Source organism: Podarcis raffonei, chromosome 3 (assembly GCF_027172205.1).
Source record: "Podarcis raffonei isolate rPodRaf1 chromosome 3, rPodRaf1.pri, whole genome shotgun sequence".
In the NCBI taxonomy this organism is placed as follows: Eukaryota; Metazoa; Chordata; class Lepidosauria; order Squamata; family Lacertidae; genus Podarcis; species Podarcis raffonei.
In genome coordinates, this window is record NC_070604.1 from 67,164,368 (window position 1) to 67,187,677 (window position 23,310).

A 23,310-nucleotide genomic window follows, 5' to 3' on the forward strand; every position below is an offset into this window, starting at 1 on the left:
AAAGTGGGGAAAGTCAGCATACTTGGTAGTGAGTTCTTTGCCATGTCTTTCAAAGCATGACTTCTGCATGACTCAAAAGCACATGAAAGCTACCTAAACAACTGAAATCACACAATCAGCAGACGTGTTAGAGCCTTGTAACCCTGAGAGATTTTAATTCAAAACTAGCAAAGCTGGGATCAAGTCAAGACACACAAAGGAATGGCAATATCCCAAGCATGAATACATTTTAATTGCAGAGTATATGTGATCTAGTAACAAATCCTTGCCCCCTGGCAGCTGTAACTGAATGGATCCTGCCCTGCTGAAACATACTGTGTAGGAGAATTTGTCTTCCTTTAGCTTCAGGCTGCCCCTCTGGCAACTGTCATCCACAATCATATCAATTACATAAAACCAGATTTGTCCAACCATCTTGTCTATACACTGACAGTCTAATAATGTGACCTGCTGTATTTCTCTAGCTCTATTTCTAAGGGAGCTTGAATCATCACAGCTTTGCACATACATTCATGTACACCCACAGACTTCTTCCGTGATGTCATGCTCTACTGAAAAATGCAGTCAAAACTCGCTTCATGGCTTGCCATGTTCTGCAGTATTCATTACAGACACATTATAATGTGTAATGACTTGCACAGGTACAGCCTAAGGGAAAAACTAGTTAGCTCAAATAGTGGAATACTAGCACACAACACAAGATGCTGTGTTGCTGAGTTTAATTAGTATATGTAAAAATAATAGAATTGTAGTTTGAAGGGATCCCGAGGGTCATCTAATCCAACCTCCTGCAATGTGGGGGTCTCAACTACATCATACATGACAGGTGGTCATCCAATCCCTGCTTTAAACCTCAAAGGTAGGAGAGTCTACCACCTCCTGATGGAGCCCATTCCACTGTTGAACACCTCTTCCTGATATTTAGTTGGAATCTCTTTTCTTGTAACTTGAATCCATTGGTTCGGGTCCTAGCTTCCGGAGCAGGAGACAGCAAGCTTGCTCCATCTTCCATGTGACAGCCCTTTAGATAGTGGAAGATGGCTATCATATCTCCTCTCAGTCTCCTCTTTTCCAGGCTAAACATATCCAACTCCCTCAAACATTCACCCTCTTCTGCACGTGTTCCAACTTGTCAATATCCTTCTTAAATTGAGGTACCCAGAACTGGATACAGTACTCCAGATGTGGTCTGACAAAGACAGAGTAGAGTGGTACCATTACTTCCCTTGACCAGGACACTATACTTCTGTTGATGCAGCCTAGAATAGCATTCACTTTGTTTTGCTGCTGCATCACATTTTTTACTCATGTTAAGCTTGTGGTCTACTAAGACCCCTATATCCTTTTCACATGTACTATTGGCAAGCCAGGTGTCCTCCACCTTATATTTGTGCAGGTGGCTTTTCCTGCTTAAGTGTAGAACCTTACACTTGTCCCTGTTGAAATTCATTTTGTTAGTTTTGGCCCAGTTCTCCAATCTGTTAAGGTCATCTTGAATCATGATGCTGTCTTCTGCAGCATTGGCTACCCCCTCTCACTTTGGTGTCATCTGCAAATTTGATGAGTAATCCCAGTGACTTAGAGCCCTATTGGATCAGACCAAAGGTCTATATAACACAGAATTCTCACTGTGGCCAAGTAGATACCTTTGGGAAGCCCCAGGATGTGAGTACAATAGCTCTGTCCTGTTTATGCTCCTCCAGCAACTGATATTCAGAGAGGTATATTTCCTCTGATACTGGACATAGTTCATAGCCCTCATGACTAGTAGTCATTTATAGCCTTCTGTGAATTTGAGTAATTTGGTGGTGCAGCAGTAAATTCAGAGGTGCAGGCACTCTTCCTTCAATATCAGTCTTATAGTTGAGTGTTGACAGGATTGTAGCCAAAGCAGGATTGCTGAGAAACAAGGGGAAACCCAGGGTTCCAGAAAAAAACCCTAAACCTTTAGGAAGAAGAAACCCAAGCAGCAAAATAAACAAAACTTTAACCCAAACAACCTAGGGAGAAATGACCTTGCTCAGCGGCCACAGAATGCTGAGTATCTGTTGGGATAGGAAAAATGGGAAGAGTGGAAATGAGTATCTTAGAGAAGGGGATAGCCTTGAACCCTGAAGAGGAGCACATCTCAGTGCCATACTTATTAATCATCATTTACAGTCATACCTTGGGATAAATACGCTTCAGGATAAGTATTTTCGGGTTGCGCTCCATGGCGACCCAGAAGTTTCGTCGCTCGCGCATGCGCAGACGGTCAAAATGACGTCACACGCATGCACGGAAGCGGCCAGATGCGCTGACGCATCTTACGTTCTGTTCAGGATGCAAATGGGGCTCCGGAATGGATCCTGTTCACATCCTGAGGTACCACTGTATTAAATTTAAATCATGATCTGCCTCCCAAAGGAACCCAGGGCAGCATTTTGTTGCAGATTCCACTTGAAATAGATATGCATAAGATATTAAGAACAATGTGTATCATAAAATTATTATTCCAGATGTTCTTATATAAATGTTGCCTCTTTTCAACCAGCTTTGTGAGCTTTCCTGAGGGTCACACAGATTTGTGTACATCATGCATACAGATTTTTATCATCAGTTGGAGCTGCAGCAATGAAAAAAATCAGACCTTTTGATTCATTAATATGGCAGTCAGTTCTAAATGAGAGCATATGAAATGACTGCATATTCTCCACATTGCCTGTGTTCTAAGAATATCAAATATTTACACACTATTTTGGGAACTGGTATATTTCAGATGCAAGCAATTCTCCTACATTGGTTAGGAAGCCTCTCAAATAGGAGAAGCCAATTCCAGGAAAAACACCCGCCTTGTAAACAGAAGTTTCTAGTTTAAAAAATATAGTTGCTATCCCCATTTTTGTCCTCATTTTTCACTGCACAGCACTGAGATACTGTAGTCCAGGGGTTTTCAACCTTTTGGGGTCCACGACTCCCTTGACCCAACTACATTCTTTCTGCGGCACCCCTGTGGGGCTCAGGAGCCCAGTTGTGTCACCCCTTGCCTGCAGAGATGGCAGCCTCTTACCCTTTTTCAAACACCCTCCCTTGTGAAGTGTTCCTGTAGCTTCCTCTCCCCTCTCCTTGGGAGTCCTCCAGGCAGCCGCTGCCCTGGTCTCTGAGCTGCACACTCCACCCCAAAGAGAAGTATCTCTTCACACTGCCCCACAGGAGCCTGGGACTTGACTGTCCATTCCCAACAGCAAGGGCTGGCAGACTGGCTGCCTGGACTCCCTCGCCTACCTGCCTGCCTGCTTGCTTGCTCTGAGGCTGCCTTAGTTCCTGGTAACCAGCACCCCCTGAGCAGTCCCAAAGGCACCATTTGCTTGGGGAGCTTGTAGCCAGGGCTGCTGCAACAAACAGCTGTGCAAGCCTTTGGGATGCAAAGATGCAAGAGAGCATCAGAGGAGGGAGGGAGGGAAGGAAAGAGGGACAGAGGCCAGCGTTGCCTGCAGCACCCCTGACCATCATTCAAGGCTGAAAACCACTGCTGTAGTCTAATTCAGCTAACATGTCTACTCAAAAGTAAGCGTTATTGAAATCAGCAGGCTTTAGTCTTTAGAGGCAATCTTAACCCTACTTACCGGTACCTAAGTGCCATGACTTTTCCTGGGGCGAAGCCATTGAAAGGGCAAGTCAGTTGGCAGTCTAATCCTATGCATGTTTGCTGGGAAATGAATCCTACTGAGTTTAATGAGACTTGCTTCCTATTCCCTAGTAAGTGTAATGGTTTATTGTTTTCAGTTTCCAAGGTATACTTGGGATCCAATCCAAAACTCTTGCTAAGAAGTTATTCTTATTAAACAGAAGAGAACTTACTTCTGAGAAGACTTCAATAGGACTGAACTGTTAATTCCTTTCTGATATATTTTGGACTGGGGTTTTGAGGGGAGAAATTTTAATAGTTTTAGTTTTCTGTATTATTCATGCAAAGAATAGCATATTACAAGCACAGTTAAGACGTAAAGAGCCTCAGTTGCTGCTGCTGCTGTTGTTGTTGTGTGTTTGTGATTTTACAAGAAACATGTCTAATTGCACTACAATGTGGGTGAAGGTGCCAATCTGACTGTACATTTGAATGTAATTAAGTATAGGCAGGCAACATTGGCATTTGGATGTCCCTCAGATTTGCCACCACACGATGTAATAAGGTGGTAAGACACAAAGGTTGGGTGATCTGGGCTACATTGATTAATATAACAGCAGATCTGCCATAGGATATCATGGGGTTGTGTTTTCCTTACCACTTTTCTTGAGCTTCACTCTTAAAGGTGCCTAAGAGTGCTCATCAAACCTTAACTACCGAATGACTTTCCCACACCTACATTTGAATATGTCAATTGAATCAATTTAATGACTGAAATCTGTTAAGTACACCCACCACCCAATGAGTACATAGTGGGAAGAGGGGGGGCGCCAAGGCCAGTCAGCTGATGGGGGAAAATGCCTACTCATTCCCAGACAGTGATCAGAAAATGCCTATATTGAATAAAGCAGGGGTTGGCAAGGCTTACTTTGCCTGGGCCGGTTCACTGGCACAGAGCCCCCTCCGTGGGCTGCGATTTCCAGCATCTGCGCAGACGCGATTTCCTGCACCGCGAAAGTGGGTCCCCGCACCGTGCTGCGCCGGTTTAGCACAGCGTGTGGGGACTTGCTGAGCGGGCAGCTCGGTTCGGGGGTGGATCGTGGGCCGGTAAAACAACCCCTGTGGGCCGCTTGTGGCCCATGGGCCTTAGGTTGTCGACCCCTGGAATAAAGGGTGGGGGGAGTGGGTACAGATAAGCCAAAGACACTAAATGAGAGATGGCGTGGGCTTAAATAACCCATAGTCTAACCCCACCACCCAGGCATCTGTGCAAGTATATAGGCACACTTGAAGCTGAAGTTGTGGCCTTTCTCACCTAAGCATCCAAAAGGGAGCCTGCCACTGCAGCTGGTTTGGGGGCAGTGGGATGCCAGCCACAGTTCCTAATCCAGCAAATGATATGCATGTGGAAGCTTAACTGGATGTCAGGGTTGACTGTACGTCATATAAAGCTTATATAACCAATTAAAAAAAATTTGGTGTGTGCTTAAATGCTGAAAGAATATGCCAATAACCTTTGAACAGCAACACATCAAATTAGTTTCCACCAAGCATATCATGACAAAAAGAATGTTCCATAAATTAGGTAAAAACTGCCTTCTTTAATTAAATGTGATTATTGAGCCAGTACTTGCAACAGATGCAAAGTTTTGCACGTTTTGGGGGATGGGAGTGCTTTAAAAAAAGATAGCAACAATTTACGCTTGAAGGTCAAACTTTTTAAAAAAACTTCCCTAGAAATGCATCTTAACAGAACTTGAAAAGCTTTTGTATTATCACTGATGCGTTTCACTGGTCGTGGAGAGAAAAATTCCTCCCGCTCATCTTTTCCCCATAATAATAATCCTTCTCTTCAGTAACTCCTCAAAATATTAATTGAGAGAATAGCTTGAAGATACGTTCTGAGGAGTGCTTAAGCCTGTATTCACTTGCCTTTCTGTCTCTTTTTAAAAAAATCGAGTAAGTTGATTGGTGAGTCCTGAAAATCCACAGTTAGTGATATAAGGCCTCTTCTCACTTTAATTACTGTTTGACAGGCACATTTACTTTCCAGCTGAGCTGTCCTAAATGGAAGCAGCTGCTTTTTAAAACTATACCCCATTCCAAATCCCTACCTTAAATATTTTTAGGACATGAAACCTGTAATTCTTCTTTGATTTATGAAAGGGAAAAATCTCTCTTTTGGTGTCATGACATTGGTCTGCACACAAGGAAAGAAGTCTCCTTCTGCTTCCTAAAGTTTGAAGGAATTAGACTGTCTGTTCATGTTCATGGTACAATATCACAAACTTTCCATGTTGCCATACAAAGGTAGACAGACAGATACACTCTATGGGTTGCTCTTGATTTTTCATTGTTGGATAGAGCAATCACTGTTGCTAGGAGCAGCAGAGCAACAGATCAGCTGCCAGATCCAAAGCCCTATGAGTGGTGGGTATCAAATTTGTTGCAGCAGTTCCAGGCTCATACAGCTAAGGGGCCCACATCATGGGATCTAGCAGAATCACAGCCCTGTAAAACATCATTTCAGGACCTTCTGCTGGCTACAGTTGGTGGTAATCAATCTACAGTGCTTTCCATCGCCACAGAGAATACTTCTTCATTGGTGGAGGCCAGTGGACAAGAACACCCTACTATAGCCTAACCCTCTCCAGCAGCAAAAATAGGGGATTAGGATTGCTGCCTTATGCACTTGATTGTGAACAATAGATGAAGACCTAGAAATTATTAAAGTCACTAGAAGAAGCTTGGATTAAACCAGTTTCAGGTATACATGTATCAAAAAACTGATAGTTTTCAAGTGTATTCTATTCACTGTACAATCAGTTGAAAAAGTTGCTCTTGGAAAGAATATGGCAGTAAAAACCTCACATAACTGCAAATAAATTCAAATTCAAATAGTTCCTGCTGGTTTTTTTTCATAACCCCCCCCCCCAGGGCATTTATTTTCTTAACAATTTTTTGCAACAGGAAAATACTAGTTTCCGTTTGGAATTTCTATACCAAGTTACTGTATTTTGTTATTGGCAAACAGTCCACATTTGTCCTCGGGAAGACGGTCATTTATTTCTTCTTCACATTAAACAAGGCAAGAAGGGAAACAGAGGCCCAGATGATTAATCCTAATCCAGAAACAGATGTAACTGGCTTACAATTAGAAATATTGAACTACTGTCTAGTGCTGCATGTTGTGTTATTAATATGTTAAATGTGTTGGCAGTAACCAGTAAATCTTTGTGGCTTGGTGAAGTGGAATTTAAGACAAATAGATAAATTGAAGCAGAACAATAATTATAAATAATTTGTTTTGATTTTTTTCTTGTTCAGGCTGGTGCAGTTTCCTCTGTTTAGACTGGCATATGTAGGCTGCAATTCTATGCACTTTAATATGGGAATTTAACTGAGTCAGCATGCATAGGATTGCACTATTAGATTAGTACATGAAGATTGTGACACTTTGAAGTTAACCTTGTCCTTGTTTTGTAGATCTTTACTATCTCCCCAGGAAAATGTATCCACTTGAGTGAAAGCGGGCACAAAAAATGGGAATGGAATTTTATCAGCTATTGCATTTATTTTCTGATATGTCCTTGCTGCCATTTCTCCTCCTATCTGTCTCTGGCTTTTTTTCATTATTTATTATTTAATTTGTATTTTGTCCACCACCACTGTTCTGCAAACAAGAAGCCTTCCATATTCATTTTGTGCTGTTATGAGTTATCTACTTGTTTGTCATCAATGTGGTTACTCTTGAATATGCCATATGGTCTTCAGCAGAACTAACTTCTGAATAAGTGTGTTTTTAAGATTACTATTTTATTGCAAGCAGTACTTTGTTGGGAACCTGTCATGAAGACTCAATGCAAGATACATGGGAGAGCTTGGAGGGTTATAAAAACCAGCTATAAAGAGGAAGGTGGTGGTGCCTGTAGCCCACCAAGACTTGGGAAAACAGAACTAGAGAAAACAGAAACTATGTTTAAGACATTGGGATTAAAACTCAGGTTTGATTTTTGCTTAGAAAGTTGTTGTGTAGTAATGGGAGTGGCTCTTAAGTGCTCTTACTGCATAAGTCATGTATTATCAGAGGTCCACAGGACATGAGGCTATTGTTGTGAACATGTGTGCAGGACAAAAGGATATGATCCTTTCCTTTTTCCTTCTGACTCAGAAAGATTGATACAGTTCTAGGGGTCTATGTTTAGAGTTGGCTAAATATTGTGAGATGACGGCATTTTGTCTCTGGCACACCTTCTCTTTCAGATCTGTAGATTTAAAGTGAGCATAGGTTTGCAGTGCACTTTTGGTTAGCAGTTGACTTTTGTTGTTTGTGAAATGGAGTGGTTTAAAATATGTATATGTATGCACACACAAAAAGTTCTTGGGTAACTGCTTTCCACAGATGGAATACAAGCTGCTCATTTTTGTGTTTGGGCTTCTTAGCCTCTGATATGTGTTATATGGTATAAAATGGCATGTAGTATGTTTCTAAGTACTGTAATTCCAGCATCTCTAATAGAACTGATAAGTAATTCTTCATCATTAAGTTTAATACTATCTGTGTTTAATGCTATTTTTTCATTGGCAACTTGTGCGTTCATGGTTTTGTTCGTCATTATGGTTTGTATTTTTGTGTTTTTATATTCCTAACTGCCCTATGCTCCTCAGATGAAATGGTATAGAAATTTAATAAACCACCACCGTGCAAATCCTATAATAAATGCAAATACCAATGAGTATTCATGTAATCCATAGAATAGACTGTTGGACTACTTCCTGGTAGATCTAGTTTCAGTTCCTTCTTCTGCAGTAATTTTACTGCTTAGCTCAAACAAGTCACTTTCAACGTGTGAAAGAAGAGTGATAGTACCAAGCCTCCTCTGCAGAAATGAGCTTTGTATACATGCATTCAATGAGTCTTGTGAATTAGGATTTTTAGTGCCGGCAATAGTACTTTTTGGCAGACGTATCCAGTAACTTAATACACAGGTATTAAAAACTGAGTGTCACCCGCCCCAGAGAATCAAGCTATACACATCTAAGACTTCAATGGAGAATAGCTGGGCAGTAGTTAATATCCACAAGGGTAGCTCGGTAACTATATGCATTTATTTGGTGTGAAGGAATTAGTTTGTGGTTTGGGTTATTTAGCTAACATGCACACCATACGCACAAGAAGGAGCTAGGCATAGGAGGAAATTAGGAGGGGGAGGTCGAGTTCAGCACAACTCTGGGAGGCAAACTAGCCTTCTCTTTCTCTGGGCTCACTTTGCAGAGTAGGCTTCAGACAATCAAAGCTGGGCAGGGAGTACCAGAGGCTGGTTTCTAAAACAGACGGATACAGGAAACAGCAAACAAATCTCAAAGCACAGCCTCACTTAAAGGTAGCAGATGTGGAGGCTGCCATGTGTAGGGAAAGTACCTCTGGAAGACAGGACAGGAACAAGACATACCTTTCCTGGACCTGTTAGCCAATCCTGAAGAATTGGAACTGGGGCATGTTGAAACTGGGTCAGGAAGGGAAAATAGAAATGCAGCAGGCAAGAGGAGGCCCAGAAATGTTTATTATTATTATTTATTTATTTATTTCACAAGATTTATACTCTACTTGAGATTGTATATTAAAAATAATCAAAGTGGTTTACAAAAAGATAAAACAATAAATAGCTGTATAGATTGATACAATATATATTTGATTTTTAGTGCCACACATATAATACTAAAATATTCAGTTATATCAGTTTAAAATCCTACGGAATAAATGAATAAGTGTGTCCCTCATAGATATTACACTTCTTGAGTTCCAAAGGAACCCAAACATAATTCAGGAATGCCACATTGACCATATTTACAGACAGAAATATCTGGATTTTCTGCTTGATGAACTGCTCCTTGCAGTGAAAGTTTTGTGAACTGTAAGCCTTTCTGGCTTGCAGAAATCAGCATTGTGTGAACATAGCATACTGTATATGCCTAAGTGGAAAGAGTTTAATGCAGATTCTTTGGACAGGTATAAGCAAACTCAGCCCTCCAGAGGTTTGGGGATTACAACTTCCATCATCCCTAGCTAATAGGACCAGTGGTTAGGGATGATGGGAGTTGTAGTCCCAAAACATTTGGAGGGCCTAGTTTGCCTATGCCTGCTTTGGACTAATACTTTACTTTGGTCTATTCTTTAAGGTAAACTACATAAAGTGCCCAGCTCCAGTTAAGAGTGCATATCAATGACATCAAAACAACAATCACCACAGGAATGCAATATGCTTCTCTTCTCTTTTCGTTTTCAAGTGTAGTTCTCTTTTTGTTTTTTAGTGTAGCTCTCTTTTGCCCATAATAGCTATACACTCCTGTGTATAGCAGAACACTCCTGATATAAGCGTTCAACTTTCTTTCTGATTGTCCTGTGTTTTGGCAAGTACTCTACAACCAGCCTGAAAGTTGCCAGAAGCAGAAAGGTTTTCCATGCTGAGCATGCTTCAGCATGTCTGGGCTAGATACTGTCTGGCAAAGATGCTTGTATTATGATGACCCCCTTCCTGTTATTTGGGATCCAGCCTGTTTACCTGACTCATCTGCAGGGTGGAGTGGCCGCGTGCTGTCTCAAGGGGCTTCTAAGCACTCAGTGTAGTGTGTATGCTGATAGAGATTCCCTGGTGCTTGTCATGTAGTAAATTACTGAGTTTTGAATTACAGTTATGTTTTCTGGGTGCAGTGTTGGAACTACCACAAAGAGGGGCCCTAGGCTTGATAATATTGATAGAATGGTGACTAATATGTTTCTCCCACAGTACATGCTTCTGACATGCTTCTGACCACTGCTTAGTCATGCAAAGCTTTGTGTTGTACATTTGTACAGTGGCAGTTTTGCTGCCTCAGTCTTGTGCAGAGCTACATAGCCACACCATTACAGGATGATGGCTGATAGGATGAGGATGGTGCTGGTGCAAGGTAACATAGAGGCTTGCCATAGATATATCCTCCAAAGAAGCATAGGACCGCACTTTAAGTGTCAGAGGGAAGAAATGCTTAAGTGGCAGGAAACAATAAATGGACAGGGTTGGAGAAATTGTGTTCTCTTTGGTACTGAATTAGAGAACAACACATGTCACTCCACACCATGCACTTGCTTCCTCACTTGTGTGCATAGTATCATTTATGAATGGCATGTCCATGTACAATTTTTGGCTTTTGTCTGCATTATACATGTGAGTGGCTGCTTTTAAAAGACTGCCCAGAGTATAAAACAGTTAAGAGTGTTAGCAGCAATGGAAGGACCAGATCAGCAAGGAAAGAACAGTGGGTATATTTTGCTCATGTAAAAGAACTCACAGTGCTATTCCTTGTAATTCTGTGAAGTTCACTGTATATCTGAAACATCAGCTTTAGAAAGTGCAAACTTCCTGATTAGATTAAGTGTTTGTTTAGTGTCAACGCCTACTGATGACCATTTAATTGAAATGCAAATGGTAGAACTATGTGTAAACATCCAGATATTTTGAGTCGAGGGTGGGAGTTGAGACAGGAAGTAGAGACTGACCATACCACAGTAGTTTAGCATAATGTGTCTGAATTCTGTCTAATTTCAAACCATAACCTAAAAAATCCCTCTCCCATGTAGCCTGGGAGATATTTTATTTATAAAGAACTGTTTGCTTCCATAAACAACTGTTTTTAAAAATTGCATAATAGATCATCACACTCCCCCTTCCTAAGGCATTTGTGTGGCTATAATTCACCATAAAGGGATTTCAGTTTATGCATCTGACAGAGTGGGTATGAATCCATGAAAGTTTATGCCATGATAATGTTGTTAGTCTTAAAAGTGCCACAGGACTGTTGTTTTTTTCCTGTAAGAGACTGACATGGCTGCCCCTCCAGAAAAAGGGAGAGAAAAAGAAGTGAATAAAATGTTGCTATCGTTAGGCTGCTATCCTAAGCATAATTGCTTGGAAGCCAAATAAACATGGTTAGGAATTGGGGTGTTTGGCTTGTTTGCTTCACTTGTGTAATTTCTGAAGCCCTCTGTATTATAAAGTAGCTGTGCTTAACAATAGTTTCTTTTCTTCCTCCCTCTGAACATTTTCATTGGGGCTTTGTTTGCCACCCTGGTCTGCACAAACAAGTAATTGTGGGGTTCTTCAACCACCACCACCTTTGTTGGTTCTGTTGGCTCATTCACAAAATCCACTATGAGTTTTCTTGAACATGTTGTTGTTATTGTTGTTGGCATCTATCTGTCTTGGGAGACAATGGAAGAGTTCACCTTCAGGGGTAAAGTCAAACTGTTGGACAGTTACAAAGCCTGCTGTGGCTGTAAGGACCGAAGCCACTGTGGTACCTCGGGTTACAAACGCTTCGGGTTACAAACGCTTCAGGTTACAGACTCCTCTAACCCGGAAGTAGTACCTTGGGTTAAGAACTTTACTTCAGGATAAGAACAGAAGTCGCACAGAAGCGGCGGGAGGTCCCATTAGCTAAAGGGGTACCTCACGTTAAGAACAGTTTCAGGTTAAGAACGGACCTCCGGAACAGATTAAGTTCTTAACCAGAGGTCCCACTGTATTCATAGAATTGCAGAGTTGGAAGTAATCACAAGGGTCATCTAGTCCAACCCCCTGCCATGCAGGAATGTTTTGCCCAACTTGGGGCTTGAACCCACAACCTTGAGATTAAAAGTCGCATGCACTATTGACTGAGCTGTATTCAGTCTATATTGTCCCAGGGTAAATGCTTAAGGAAATGCACATTAAGAGGAAAATTAATTAATCATGGGAGAGAAGACACATTCTTTGATGTAGTTGGGCCCCAGAAATATTTGTCTTTCAAATAGCTTCTGTGAACAGGCATGTTCATGAGTATAGTGTTTTGCTTGTGGCGAATGAGTACTGAGGGGTTTTTTATATTTATTTATTACATTTATATACCATCTTTTCCTCAACGGAGCTCAAGGTGGTGTATATGGTTTTCTGTTCCTCATATCCTCACAACAACCCTGTGTTACATGACTTCAGAACACAAGAACTAAAGCTGGGTGGACAATATCTTCCCAGTTGTTAACACTGGATCATGGTAATGTGGTGACTTTTCTGTTAGCGACATATACTGTCAATTCATACACTGTATGTACCTAAAACCTTATTGTTTGAGTCCTGGTTGAACAATTCAAGCTGGAAAAGTCACCTTCCCAAGGAATGAATAAAACTTCTGAATGTATATGAATAGTAATTACTGACTTAGACATATTACCTATATGTAGATTTGTGTCATCATGTTGTGAGTCCCCTCTCCAGGCTACCATTCTGCATTCCCAGCTCCCGTAGGAGAAACCGTAGTAACGCATATGATGGTGGGTGCTAGTCCATTATAGTAAGTAGTAGAAGCAGATGTCACAAATGAGATGGGGGATGACTTAGTCTTAACATAAAACATCTGTGTGCGTCCTCTACTTTGTGCCACTTCTCAGGCCTTATGCAGACATTACATTCCTACATTAGGGGAATGTGCATATCATTATAATGTTGGCTGATTCTCTCTCTCTCCCCCTCCCCCCGCTTACATGTGCATGGCACATGTGCATAGTGACCCCACCACAGCATGTTTAGGCTCCACTTATATGTGATTAGAGCCTACGTGCATTGGCATCTACATACAAATGTAAATATACACACATGCTTTCCAGTGCACAGAAGTCAGGTGTGCTGGTGGAGGCAGAGCCAGCTGCTATGAGCTTGATAGCACTACTATCTTAAAACATATGCATAAGCTACTCATTGCATTTAGGCACACACCTACAATGTTTCAAGTACAACTTTAGTGTGCATACATGTTTGCATGTATCACACATATGATGATGATGATGATGATACAGCCACAAACATCAGGAAGTTGTGATTCGCAGTACAGCTTTACCTCTGATCAAAGTATAAAATTACCTTTTGCTCCAAAAACACGCACTATTATTTCTCAAGGAGACTTGCTAGTTTGCTGGGATGCTGAAACGTGAGAGACCCTGCTACAGAATGTGCCTGTGTAAAGAAACCGAGCCAATATCATGGTGGGCACACAGAAAAAAAGTGCAAGGCTTTCAGCCTAAGTTTCAAGAGCTTGTTTTTCTGACAGAGGTGGGTGGAAATTTAGGCTGCCAGACTCAAGTAAAAGGGTTCCTAAAAGGAGGAGGAAAGGAAACCTTAAAGAGGGCATTCCTGAAATCCTTGCGGGAAGCTGGGTTGGCTTAAACATTAACCCTGTTGAGTGGCGAGTGTGTTAAGTGCGTGTCTGCGTGGTGCGGCTGGAGAACTTGGGCCAGTCGGCCAGAACCTTCAGCGAGGCTGCTCTTTCAACAGGCGATTTGTTCGCCTGTCTGGGGCTCATTGCCATGCGAAGGGGCTGACATCAGAGCACCTTTTGTTGCTAAAAGCTCTTTTCTCTGGAGAGAGACAGAGAGAGCAGTCATGTGGAGATGGGAGGGCCCATGTAGAGGGAAAGGGGGGAGGCAGAGAATTAGAGTTACCTACGAACTGAAAACTCAGCGCTGGCTCCTGATTTGAGGAGGGGGAACCTTACCGAAAGACTTCCTTTGGTGCCAGATGTATTTTGTGTCTGTGGGAAGCGATTCCCTCTCCCCAAAGAGGCGACCGCGACTCTCTGGAGCACCCCTGCGCGAGGGAAAGGTGGTCACGGCCAGCTTTGCTTTGCCACCCTGTTGCTCACCGCTCCAAGCAGGCAAAGTTTGTGCGGAGCATGGCAGTTTCTAGACGTGCCAAGAGTTGAGCCCGGGAAGGAGCTGCAGAAGGGAAGCGTCGGCCGCCTCGTCTGCTCTCTTCTGGGGCTGGAGCCTGGCGGGAAGGCGAAGGCAGAGGCGGCATGATGGAGTAGCCGGGCGGCGGCGGCGGGTCTGGCTTGAGCGCAGTGCTTGAGCCGGCGGCGGGGCGTGAGGCGGGCAGCGTCGCCCTTGGCTAGAGTCTCGGTCCGGTGGGGAGCGCGCCTTGAGCTTTGCTTTCCGAGGAGGCGACTATGGAGGAGGAACAAGCCGCCGGCGCCGAACCCCAGGAGGACAGCAGCATGCCCGAGAGTTTCTCCAGACTCTGGACGGATGTCATGGGGATACTGGTGAGTGACTGGTTTGGGTGGATTGGGAGAAGTGGAGAGGGGGCTCGAAAGCTACCCAGCCTTGGCTGTGAGGCTGGTGGCTTTGACATCTCCTGAAAGTCATTCTTGGGGCGACTCAGTGCAAAAGTTCCTCTTTTGCGGAGCAAAACTTAAGAAAGGAATCCACGGGTTGTTTACGGAGAAGGATCCAATGGGGTTTCTTGAGCCTGTGCTAAGTCGTGAGCCCTTTACGACCCAAATTGCCTCCCCCCCCCCTTTGAATAGCACCTGTTGTAAAAAGTTAGATGAAATCAACATTACATTACAAGCACCTGCTTTACTATTCTGCTCCCTGTTGGTTTGCTTGTCCCGGCTATTCTTTAGGCTTAGGTCTCCATTTGTTGGAAGAATTGAATGTTGAGGTGGTGCTGTTTTTGGCTTTTTGGACGATCACTTTCATCTCAGCCTAATCACGGTTTCTGAATATGATTATGAGCAATGTGCCTGCTTATAATCAGTCAGGTATCCTTGGGGATTTAATTTCAGTGGTAAAAGTGTAATTTCCACCAGTGAATTTTGCATACCTATCAAATAGATATTGTATTGCATGATTGAACCTCCTTTTCCAAGCTGATGTGTAAATTCTGCTACTTTTTTCTCTGCCTCTTAATGTATGATGTATTGAGGAGAACCTGTGGTTTGTTAAACTTGTGCAGTTTCAACTTTGCCTGAACCAATATTTTTAACTGTGACTTTGGATTTCACACACTTTTTTTAAGAGAGAGAACTGTAGAGTGATTTATCAGGTCTTCTATGGAGTATGCATGCAGATAATTAAATATTTCTAATACTCCTTTCATGTTGCTGATTCTCTTCCTCCCTCCCCTGAGGTTCAATAATTCAATAGCTACGGCGGATCAAAAATGTTCAGCTACACCATACATGCCCTGAATTTAATTAGTTCAACTACTTTAACCACACCAGTTGCGGAATGGGGCTAGACCTGACTAATGGAAAACTTAACTCTTTCAGTATTTTTAAAGTGTTTATTGGCAGACAAGCAAAAGGAGAGTAGAACTGTTGTGATCGAAACTGTTTACTGACAGTTAACTGTAAGAAAAATAATAAGAAAAAGAACAATAATTGGATTGCCCCCCCCCCCGGTGTTTCAAACTGTTAGAGTAGTATTTAGCCTTGTGACCTCAGGCTAATTAAATTATATGCATTCCTAGGTATTATTATTTATTGCTTATAACCCCCTTGTCCTCAAAAGGAAGAGTGGTTAACAATAGACATAAAATAAAACAATAAAAATAGTGTAAACAACACATTAAAAATGAATTAAGCAGTATGATACAATTATCACAATCCAAAGCAGTCAACAGCACAATAAAATATATCAACAGAACCACCCTTCTCATGCTCTGAAGGCTAATAAAAATAAGTTGATGCTCAAATGGGTATAGCAATCTGAATATGCACTAGAAGAGAGTTCCACAAGTGAGTTGCTGCTGCTGAGGGCTTACTGAACGAAGGCATTACTAGCAGAGCCTCTCCAGCGCATCTTAAAAGCCCACGTTGGGTGGTACTGAGTGAGATACTTCCTCAAGCTCGGAGGCCCTGAATCATTTAGATTTATATTCAAGTACTGTACCAATACCTGGAATTGTGCCCAATAGCTTACAGAACAGCCAGTGCAGTGCAGTGCAGCACCTGCAAGATTGGTGTTAGGGAATTCCACTTTGCTGCCTCAGATAGGAAATGGGCAGCAATATTATGTGCCAACCGCATCTTCAGTACTTTCTTCAAGGACAACCCCACTTACAGCAAAATACAGGAATCCAATTTTGAGGTTCTCAGAGCATGGACCAGTCACCACTGGTCCACTGGCTTTGGGCTCTCATATTTCAGTGGTGCGCTGTGCAACGCTAAAATTCAGTGGTCCCCCTCCTGCCTGCTTAGTTCTACAGCATTGTTTTGGCGCCCCCTGCAGGGTGGTGCCCAGTGCGACCACACTGGACACGCTACCTTAAAACCGCCTTCCTAGACCTCTGTAACCAAGTTATCTAACAGTGTATCTTGGGCATCAGTTGAAGCTAGGCGTTAGTTAGCACTACTTGCCACTGTGGCCGCCTGAGCATCCAGTGTTGTATCCAGGAGAACTTCCAAACTATCTCCACATGATTGTCTGAAGATTTGGGAAGAATGAATCTGTTCTGCTGAAAAGTTTTAGGTAGAATAAATAGCTCCAGAAAATGTCACAGGTTTTACAGAAGTGAGAGTTTCTGTTCTATGTATCTGAACTTGATTTGCCTTTATTTCAATTTACAGTTATCATAGATTTCAAAGGTTCTTGTTGTTATTAGTAGTTGTTTTTTGTAAAACTGTGTGTGCTACATACAGTAATCTCAACAAGCAAGTAACTCAGAATTATCTCCTTTATGCTCAGTATCAACCTTTGTTACAAAGTTCATACCCACAATAGGCCTCCATTTCCATCCCTCTCCCCCACAAATGTATTAATATTACGTATTTATTATTTTTATACCCCACCTTTCTTCATCAGTGGAACTGAACGTGGTGTACATGGGATTCTCAGGTGATCTCCCATCCAGGTACTGATCAGACTTGCTTAGTTTCAGTGAGGTGTTGGCCTCCATGTTTCTTCAGATCATGGTCTAGCACTCAAAAAAAGGAGACCCAGATAATAGGGGAAAGGAGAAGGGGAGGAAGGAAGGAAAGAAGGTAAAAAAAAACCCTAAAAAAATAAAGGAAAGCCAGGGATAAGGAGAGAAACAAGGGACACTGGTACCAGGCACTGTTGCTTGAGGCAGGTGGGGACAAGCAGCAATCAATGCATTAATTCCTTACATCCCACATTATTAATACATGTATTCATTCATATGTTGAACTACGACAACAGCAATGGGATTTATTTCCTCTGCTTTTTATTGGTTTTTTAAAAAAATGAAAATAGTTGACTATGGATGAGGTTACACAGAGTGCATTTTCTGGCAAATTTTGGTACTGTGGGAGATGTACAAGGTGAGACAAACAGAGTTAAACTGGGTGTCTGGAGAAAGTTAATGTAGCAGAGAAAACACCAACCTTAGTTTTGCCAGTTTCATAGTGCAGTTGCCGGGGCAAAATGAGTCATTATAGCTGGTAATTCAGTGTGAAGATTCAGTGATGTAGAGTGTTTCAGCTTTAAAATGATGGAATAGCTAAACATCTCCTTTGCCTGCACTTTTATCACTTTAGAAACAAATAAAGAGAGAAGTCTTTATGCTCATGTCTGTGGGAGCATCTGTAGGGGCATAAGGAGTGGTGGGAAAGTGCTCTTCTTATTCAGCAGGTATTATGGGTTAGGGGAGCTTTGACTTTGACAGACATTTACTATGAGAGCGTCAGCAGTAAAAGAGAACTTTGCAAAGATCTCATTTGGAAACCTACATTTTTTCAGGAAATTGTTGTGGATCAAATCTTCCCTTGGTTTTGGTCTATGCAAAAACTTTTACCAGGCATATTTTGAATATTACATTTTAAAAATATCCTAGGATACAATAGGAGATGCTGATTATGGTATTATGTTAAATTGCAGTTATGAAAGCTGGCAGTGGAAATAGAGCCAATACAGTTCTTCACTGATTTCAGTCAGATTTCCCCCCCTGTAGTAATAATAATGGGAATAATAATGAGATAATTTTTTTGCTCTGGGTGTTTGCTGAAGGTTGTGCATTTATGACAGTTTAAAAACATTTGCTTACTACAGATGAAATATATGCAGGAATGAGAGTCAGCATTTGGATTTGCTGAACTGGAAATGACTGTCCTGTTGCTTGTCCTAGCTAATTAACCTCATGAAATATTTCAGTACTAGTCATTGCATTAGAATGTAAGCATGTAAGAGTAGTTTTCCTGGTTATTAATTGGGTCGATAGATAATTAATTGTTTTTTTTAAAAACCATCCTGCTGTAGTGTTCTACTAATCTTCCATACATGCGTACTCTGTGTGTGTAGACTTTATAGCAGAGCTTTCCAAACCTTTCATGTTGGTGGCACACTTTTTAGACATGCATCATTTCGCGGCACAGTCAGTTTTGCATCATTTTGCGGCTCAGTAATTCAATTTTACTAGCAAACCAGAGGCTAAACTAACTCCCTTTCGGGAGCAATGTGGGGAGCGTTCGCGCGACACACCTACACACTGCAGCTGACACACGAACGTGTTGCGACACACAGTTTTGAAAGCTTTGCTTTATAGTATACGCTTACGCATGTTTTGCTCTCAGTGTTGTAACTCGTTTAGTGCAAGTTGTAGTTATGAAGTTTAATCTTTGTAGGGAATCTGAAATGTATCCTACTTTGCATTCTTGATCTTTTGATCAGAATAAATTATATATGTTCAAAGAAGCCAGTGGGGTTTCTGTTTCATAACAAAACTAAAATTAGAATTACATTTCTCTGGTGCAACTGTAATTTTACAAATTCCTATTACAGCAATAGGAATAACCCAGCTAACATTCTTTTCAGTGTGATATGTGCAGCAGAACTTTCTAGATGATTATTCCTGTTTTTTATAAGTAATACTGAAAAGTGTTGGACAAGAAATTCTGCTTATGATATAAAATGCTTTAGAAAAATTTTCTGTAAGAATTTCTTTCTGATGCTAGATATCTTTATTTGGGTGGATTTGTGAATAATATACTATTTAAGTATATGTATATATAATATTTACGAGCCTTAATTGGAAAATACAATTTTATTTTATTTCTTAAGAAGAACGTTTTGGGATAGTCTGCTTTAGGCTTGCAAAACTATGCTAAGTGAATAAAAAGCATAAGTTCATTATGGTTTAGTTGGCTATTGCTAGCAGTATGTAAACAGAACAGTTTCTCTGTATTGAGGTGAATAATGCCAGCTTACATATGCACCAGGAATATTAACTATTGGCACACATAACTTTGTCATATGTTGTAGCATTCCTACCCACATTTTTTTTAACAGTCAGCAGTGTTGTGTTAGAAACTAGGATAGGAGCCATGTGGCTTCCAGGACCTAGGTTGTGGATGCCAAAACAAAAGGTCTAGGCACCATTTTTTTTGCAGCCCTGCAGGGGGGAAAGAAAGCTGCCAGGCAAAGCAGGGGTCTACAGGGAGCATGGCAGCAAAGAGGTGTCTTTTGCTACTGCCATACCCCGCCAAACACATTCACCCGGCAGCAAAAAAAAATAAATACACATCTTTTGCTCCTTCGCTGCTGGGCAATTCAGGTGGGGGTAGCATGGCAGCAAATGATGCATGTCTTTTGCTGCCGCTGTGCCCAGCAGACCAGCTGACTGTAGCCAGGCAGGTGGAAATGCTAGGCACCAAGGGTGGTCCCTGAACATCTCCAGGCAAAATGCGACTGGCGCCCAGCTAATTTCGAATGCTGGCAGTTAGATTGAGGTTTTGTCCCACATCTCCCCAAAAGTTAGCTTTTTATAAAAGCTGGATGATTGCTGGAAGACACCCTTGTATAAATCCATAGCTAAGCAAAATCTTCAGTAGAATTCACATTAGCTACACCCAAACCAAAATTAATTTAATCTTGATCCTGCTGCAGAACCCTTTCCTCACTGTCTTTAGTTTGGAGAAGCATTAAGCTCTCAGTCTATAACCACAGGTGATGGTTATAGAGGTGCTGGTAATTCTCCAGTAGTTTGACCTTACCCATAAAGGTGCACTGTCCCATTGTCTCCTAAGACAGTTCAAACATATGGATTTTAAACAATTGATTAACACCCAGAGAGCTGTATGTGGCATTTGTATTCCACTGTTCTTGACAGACTTCCTTGTGTTTCCCAAAAGGCCAGTCATGAGGTTTAAGAGACCTCCAGAACTGCATGTGATGTGGGGAGGTGTACAGCTGAGGGCTGTGTGGAAATGAGCCTCTGTCAAAGTGCATTCCACACATGCACACGAGTCTTCAGATCACTACTGTTTACTATACATAATTCCCAGCTTAATGCAGTTTATTCAAGTAAAGTACATAGAAAAACAATTGGGACTTTGGGAATTCTAGATTTAAAACAAGAATATAAGCCAATTAAAAACTTAAGTGCAGGCTAGATATTTATGGTTGGGGTTCAAGTTGTGCAGGTATGAATTTTTCCTTCCGTTGTTAAGCTTACTACATTTTCCCTTGTTTTCTTAAATGTTGAATTCACTCACACTAACCTAGCTGTACAGTTAAGCATTTCATTCAACTGTGGAGAATAAAATAAACATTGCAGCTGAAACCGCCGCCCCCCCCCCCTTGGTCCTGTGTGAGCACTTCCTCTCTTTTGCCTTTTGTAGGAACATATGAATAACCTTGCTGGATCAAACCAAACACACATGGTTGTGCTATCCAGTAACTGGTAAGAGACACTTTCTCAAATTGGCAGAAGCTGAAGGAGAAAGAGTATGCAGGAGACAGTGTGAGCACCTCTTAACACTTATTTCCAAGACTGTCTTAATCTCTTTCTAGGGCCCAACAGCTGAATGAGATAATATTTGATACAAGCCTTTTCCTTCCATAACGCAAATGTTTCAAGCAAACATCTTTCTTTCAACAGAGCTCAATCATTTAATATAAAAGTCTGATTTGCTTTTTGTGACGCCCCTTTTGAATGGCTTTGCATCAGAGAGCCAGGTATGTTCTGCTTTAAAAAACAAACAAACCAATCTCATGAGTGCAGGTGTTTTTGTAGAGTCTTACTTGGCTGTAAAACAATCCGGCTGTTAAGAATGTATTAGTATCTATGGTTTAAATTGTTGTTTTTCATGTCAAAGAAAAGTAAATGACGTTTTTTGAATTCTACAAGGGGAATTAGGAAAACAAAGGTGTTACATTCCAGCAACTCATCAGATTTTAGCTTGGAAATAAAAAGAAGCTTTTTAAATTATGCAGTACTACTCTGGAAATTGAGTGGTGAAGGCTTCTTGGTGACCTGTTGGATGCCATCAATCAGTGCTTTCCATGACCAGCTTCTGCTGCAAACTTGCAGAATTTATTACTATTTTTTAAAACTTCTGGGAAGAGGAAAGGTAGTTTGCTGTGAATGCAGTAATAATGCTTGTAGATCAGCCCCAGTATGCTAATTGCATTTATTTATGTAAATTCTATACTGCCCTTTGATGTCAGTTTTCAGGACAGTTTACAGATAAAAATGTGAATGCAAAAAATAAATTAAAACATCAAAAACAGTAGTTAAAATTAGCAATAAGTACTTTGAAAAGCCTTTTTTTAAAGCATAGGAAGGGGGGAAATGACATGTAGGAGAACCCTGTGTTGCAGCTTATCACTGTTATCAGCACTGCCCCTCCTGGAACTAGAGCAGCACAGGTGTGGAAAGCAGCGACAGCATTGGCTCCTCCCAAGTGGCCCAGGTCATCTTCTATACATTTTTGCATAATGGGAATGAGCCAAATTATGTCGGCAGTGTGAAAAGACGCCATTACAGTAGTATAAATGTGTGCGCACATGTGCACACGCAGTCAGAAATGTTCAAGTGACATAGTAAGCTTCTCAGATGGTCAAGATTTAAAGATTTTCACTAATCTCGACTCACAACAGAGAAATCTATTTATGGCTCAGTGCACATCTGCGACTATGAGTAGCTTAAGAGATATCAGGACTGAGATTCAAATATGTGTGCTTTCCAAAACATCTGCTATCATGATGTGGATTAACGCATACTTTAAACGTTTATGTATGTGCTTGGTGAGTAGCATCTATTAGGCCCTGTTTTTGTATTGACCCAGGATGCCTCCCCAGCCTTTGCTTATTCTCTTATCCAAACCGCTGTAGACGTGTCATGTTTTCTCACTTTCATAACTCAATCCATGGGATGAAAAACTGGAAACTATCTACAGTACATTTCCCCTTTGGAGCCTAATATTAGTCAGGTCCTGGTAGTGCTACATGATATGGGTGAAAGGTTGTATTAAGAAAGATTGCAGTACAAGGCAAAGCGATCGAGGGAGGCGCTGTGGTCCATCATCCTAGTACCCAGTGTTATATTGATCTCATGGCCTATCTAGTTCTTGACTGCTGCTTTAGATTTAAAGCCTCAGGCAAACCAGGGCCATGTGCAATGCTGTGCTGATTGCTTTTTTACATTTTTTTAAAAATGCAGCATGTTTTTCTGCTGGTGGGTAGAGTAAGATATTAAATTCTATTTACTTGAGAAAAAGACGGCTGTTTAGCCTCATCAACAGGCACTTTGGCCATGATGAAGCAATATGGGCATATAAGATCATAAAGGAATAAAAATTCTAGATCCAAGAGTGGAAAGGCTTATAAACTGGCAAGACATAAAGCTTTTATTAGCCCGCTGATATCCCTAATTGATATAAACATGAAGCTCAGCACAGGCCCCAGTACTTAGAAGATATGCATCTAAATAATATTTAAATGGATATTCACAGTTTAAAGCCCACAGGAGGGTGATTGTACTTGTTTTAATTAAATGAGCTGAACCCCCCTGGATAACGGTGCATTATTCCTCCCAAATAGAATAGTATTTGTGCATAAGATTTTTTTCTGCTTGGCTGGGACAGTAAAAAGCCAAATGCTAGTACTGTACTGA

At 41.4% G+C, this 23,310-nt stretch overlaps 1 protein-coding gene across 4 annotated transcripts in view; it reads left to right on the forward strand.

Moving 5' to 3' along the window:
* The window catches only part of SASH1 (SAM and SH3 domain containing 1), a 530,274-nt gene that overhangs the window by 386,116 nt on the left and 120,848 nt on the right, over nucleotides 1-23,310 (forward strand). Inside the window, exon 1 of one of the 4 annotated variants that reach the window (XM_053382127.1) lies at nucleotides 13,930-14,716. The exons of the other annotated variants lie outside the window; for them this stretch is intronic. Coding sequence (XP_053238102.1) covers nucleotides 14,621-14,716 — 96 coding nt within the window. The 5' untranslated portion in view covers nucleotides 13,930-14,620. Of the gene's footprint in view, nucleotides 1-13,929; nucleotides 14,717-23,310 lie in introns of those variants that run through there. 4 annotated transcript variants of the gene reach the window in all.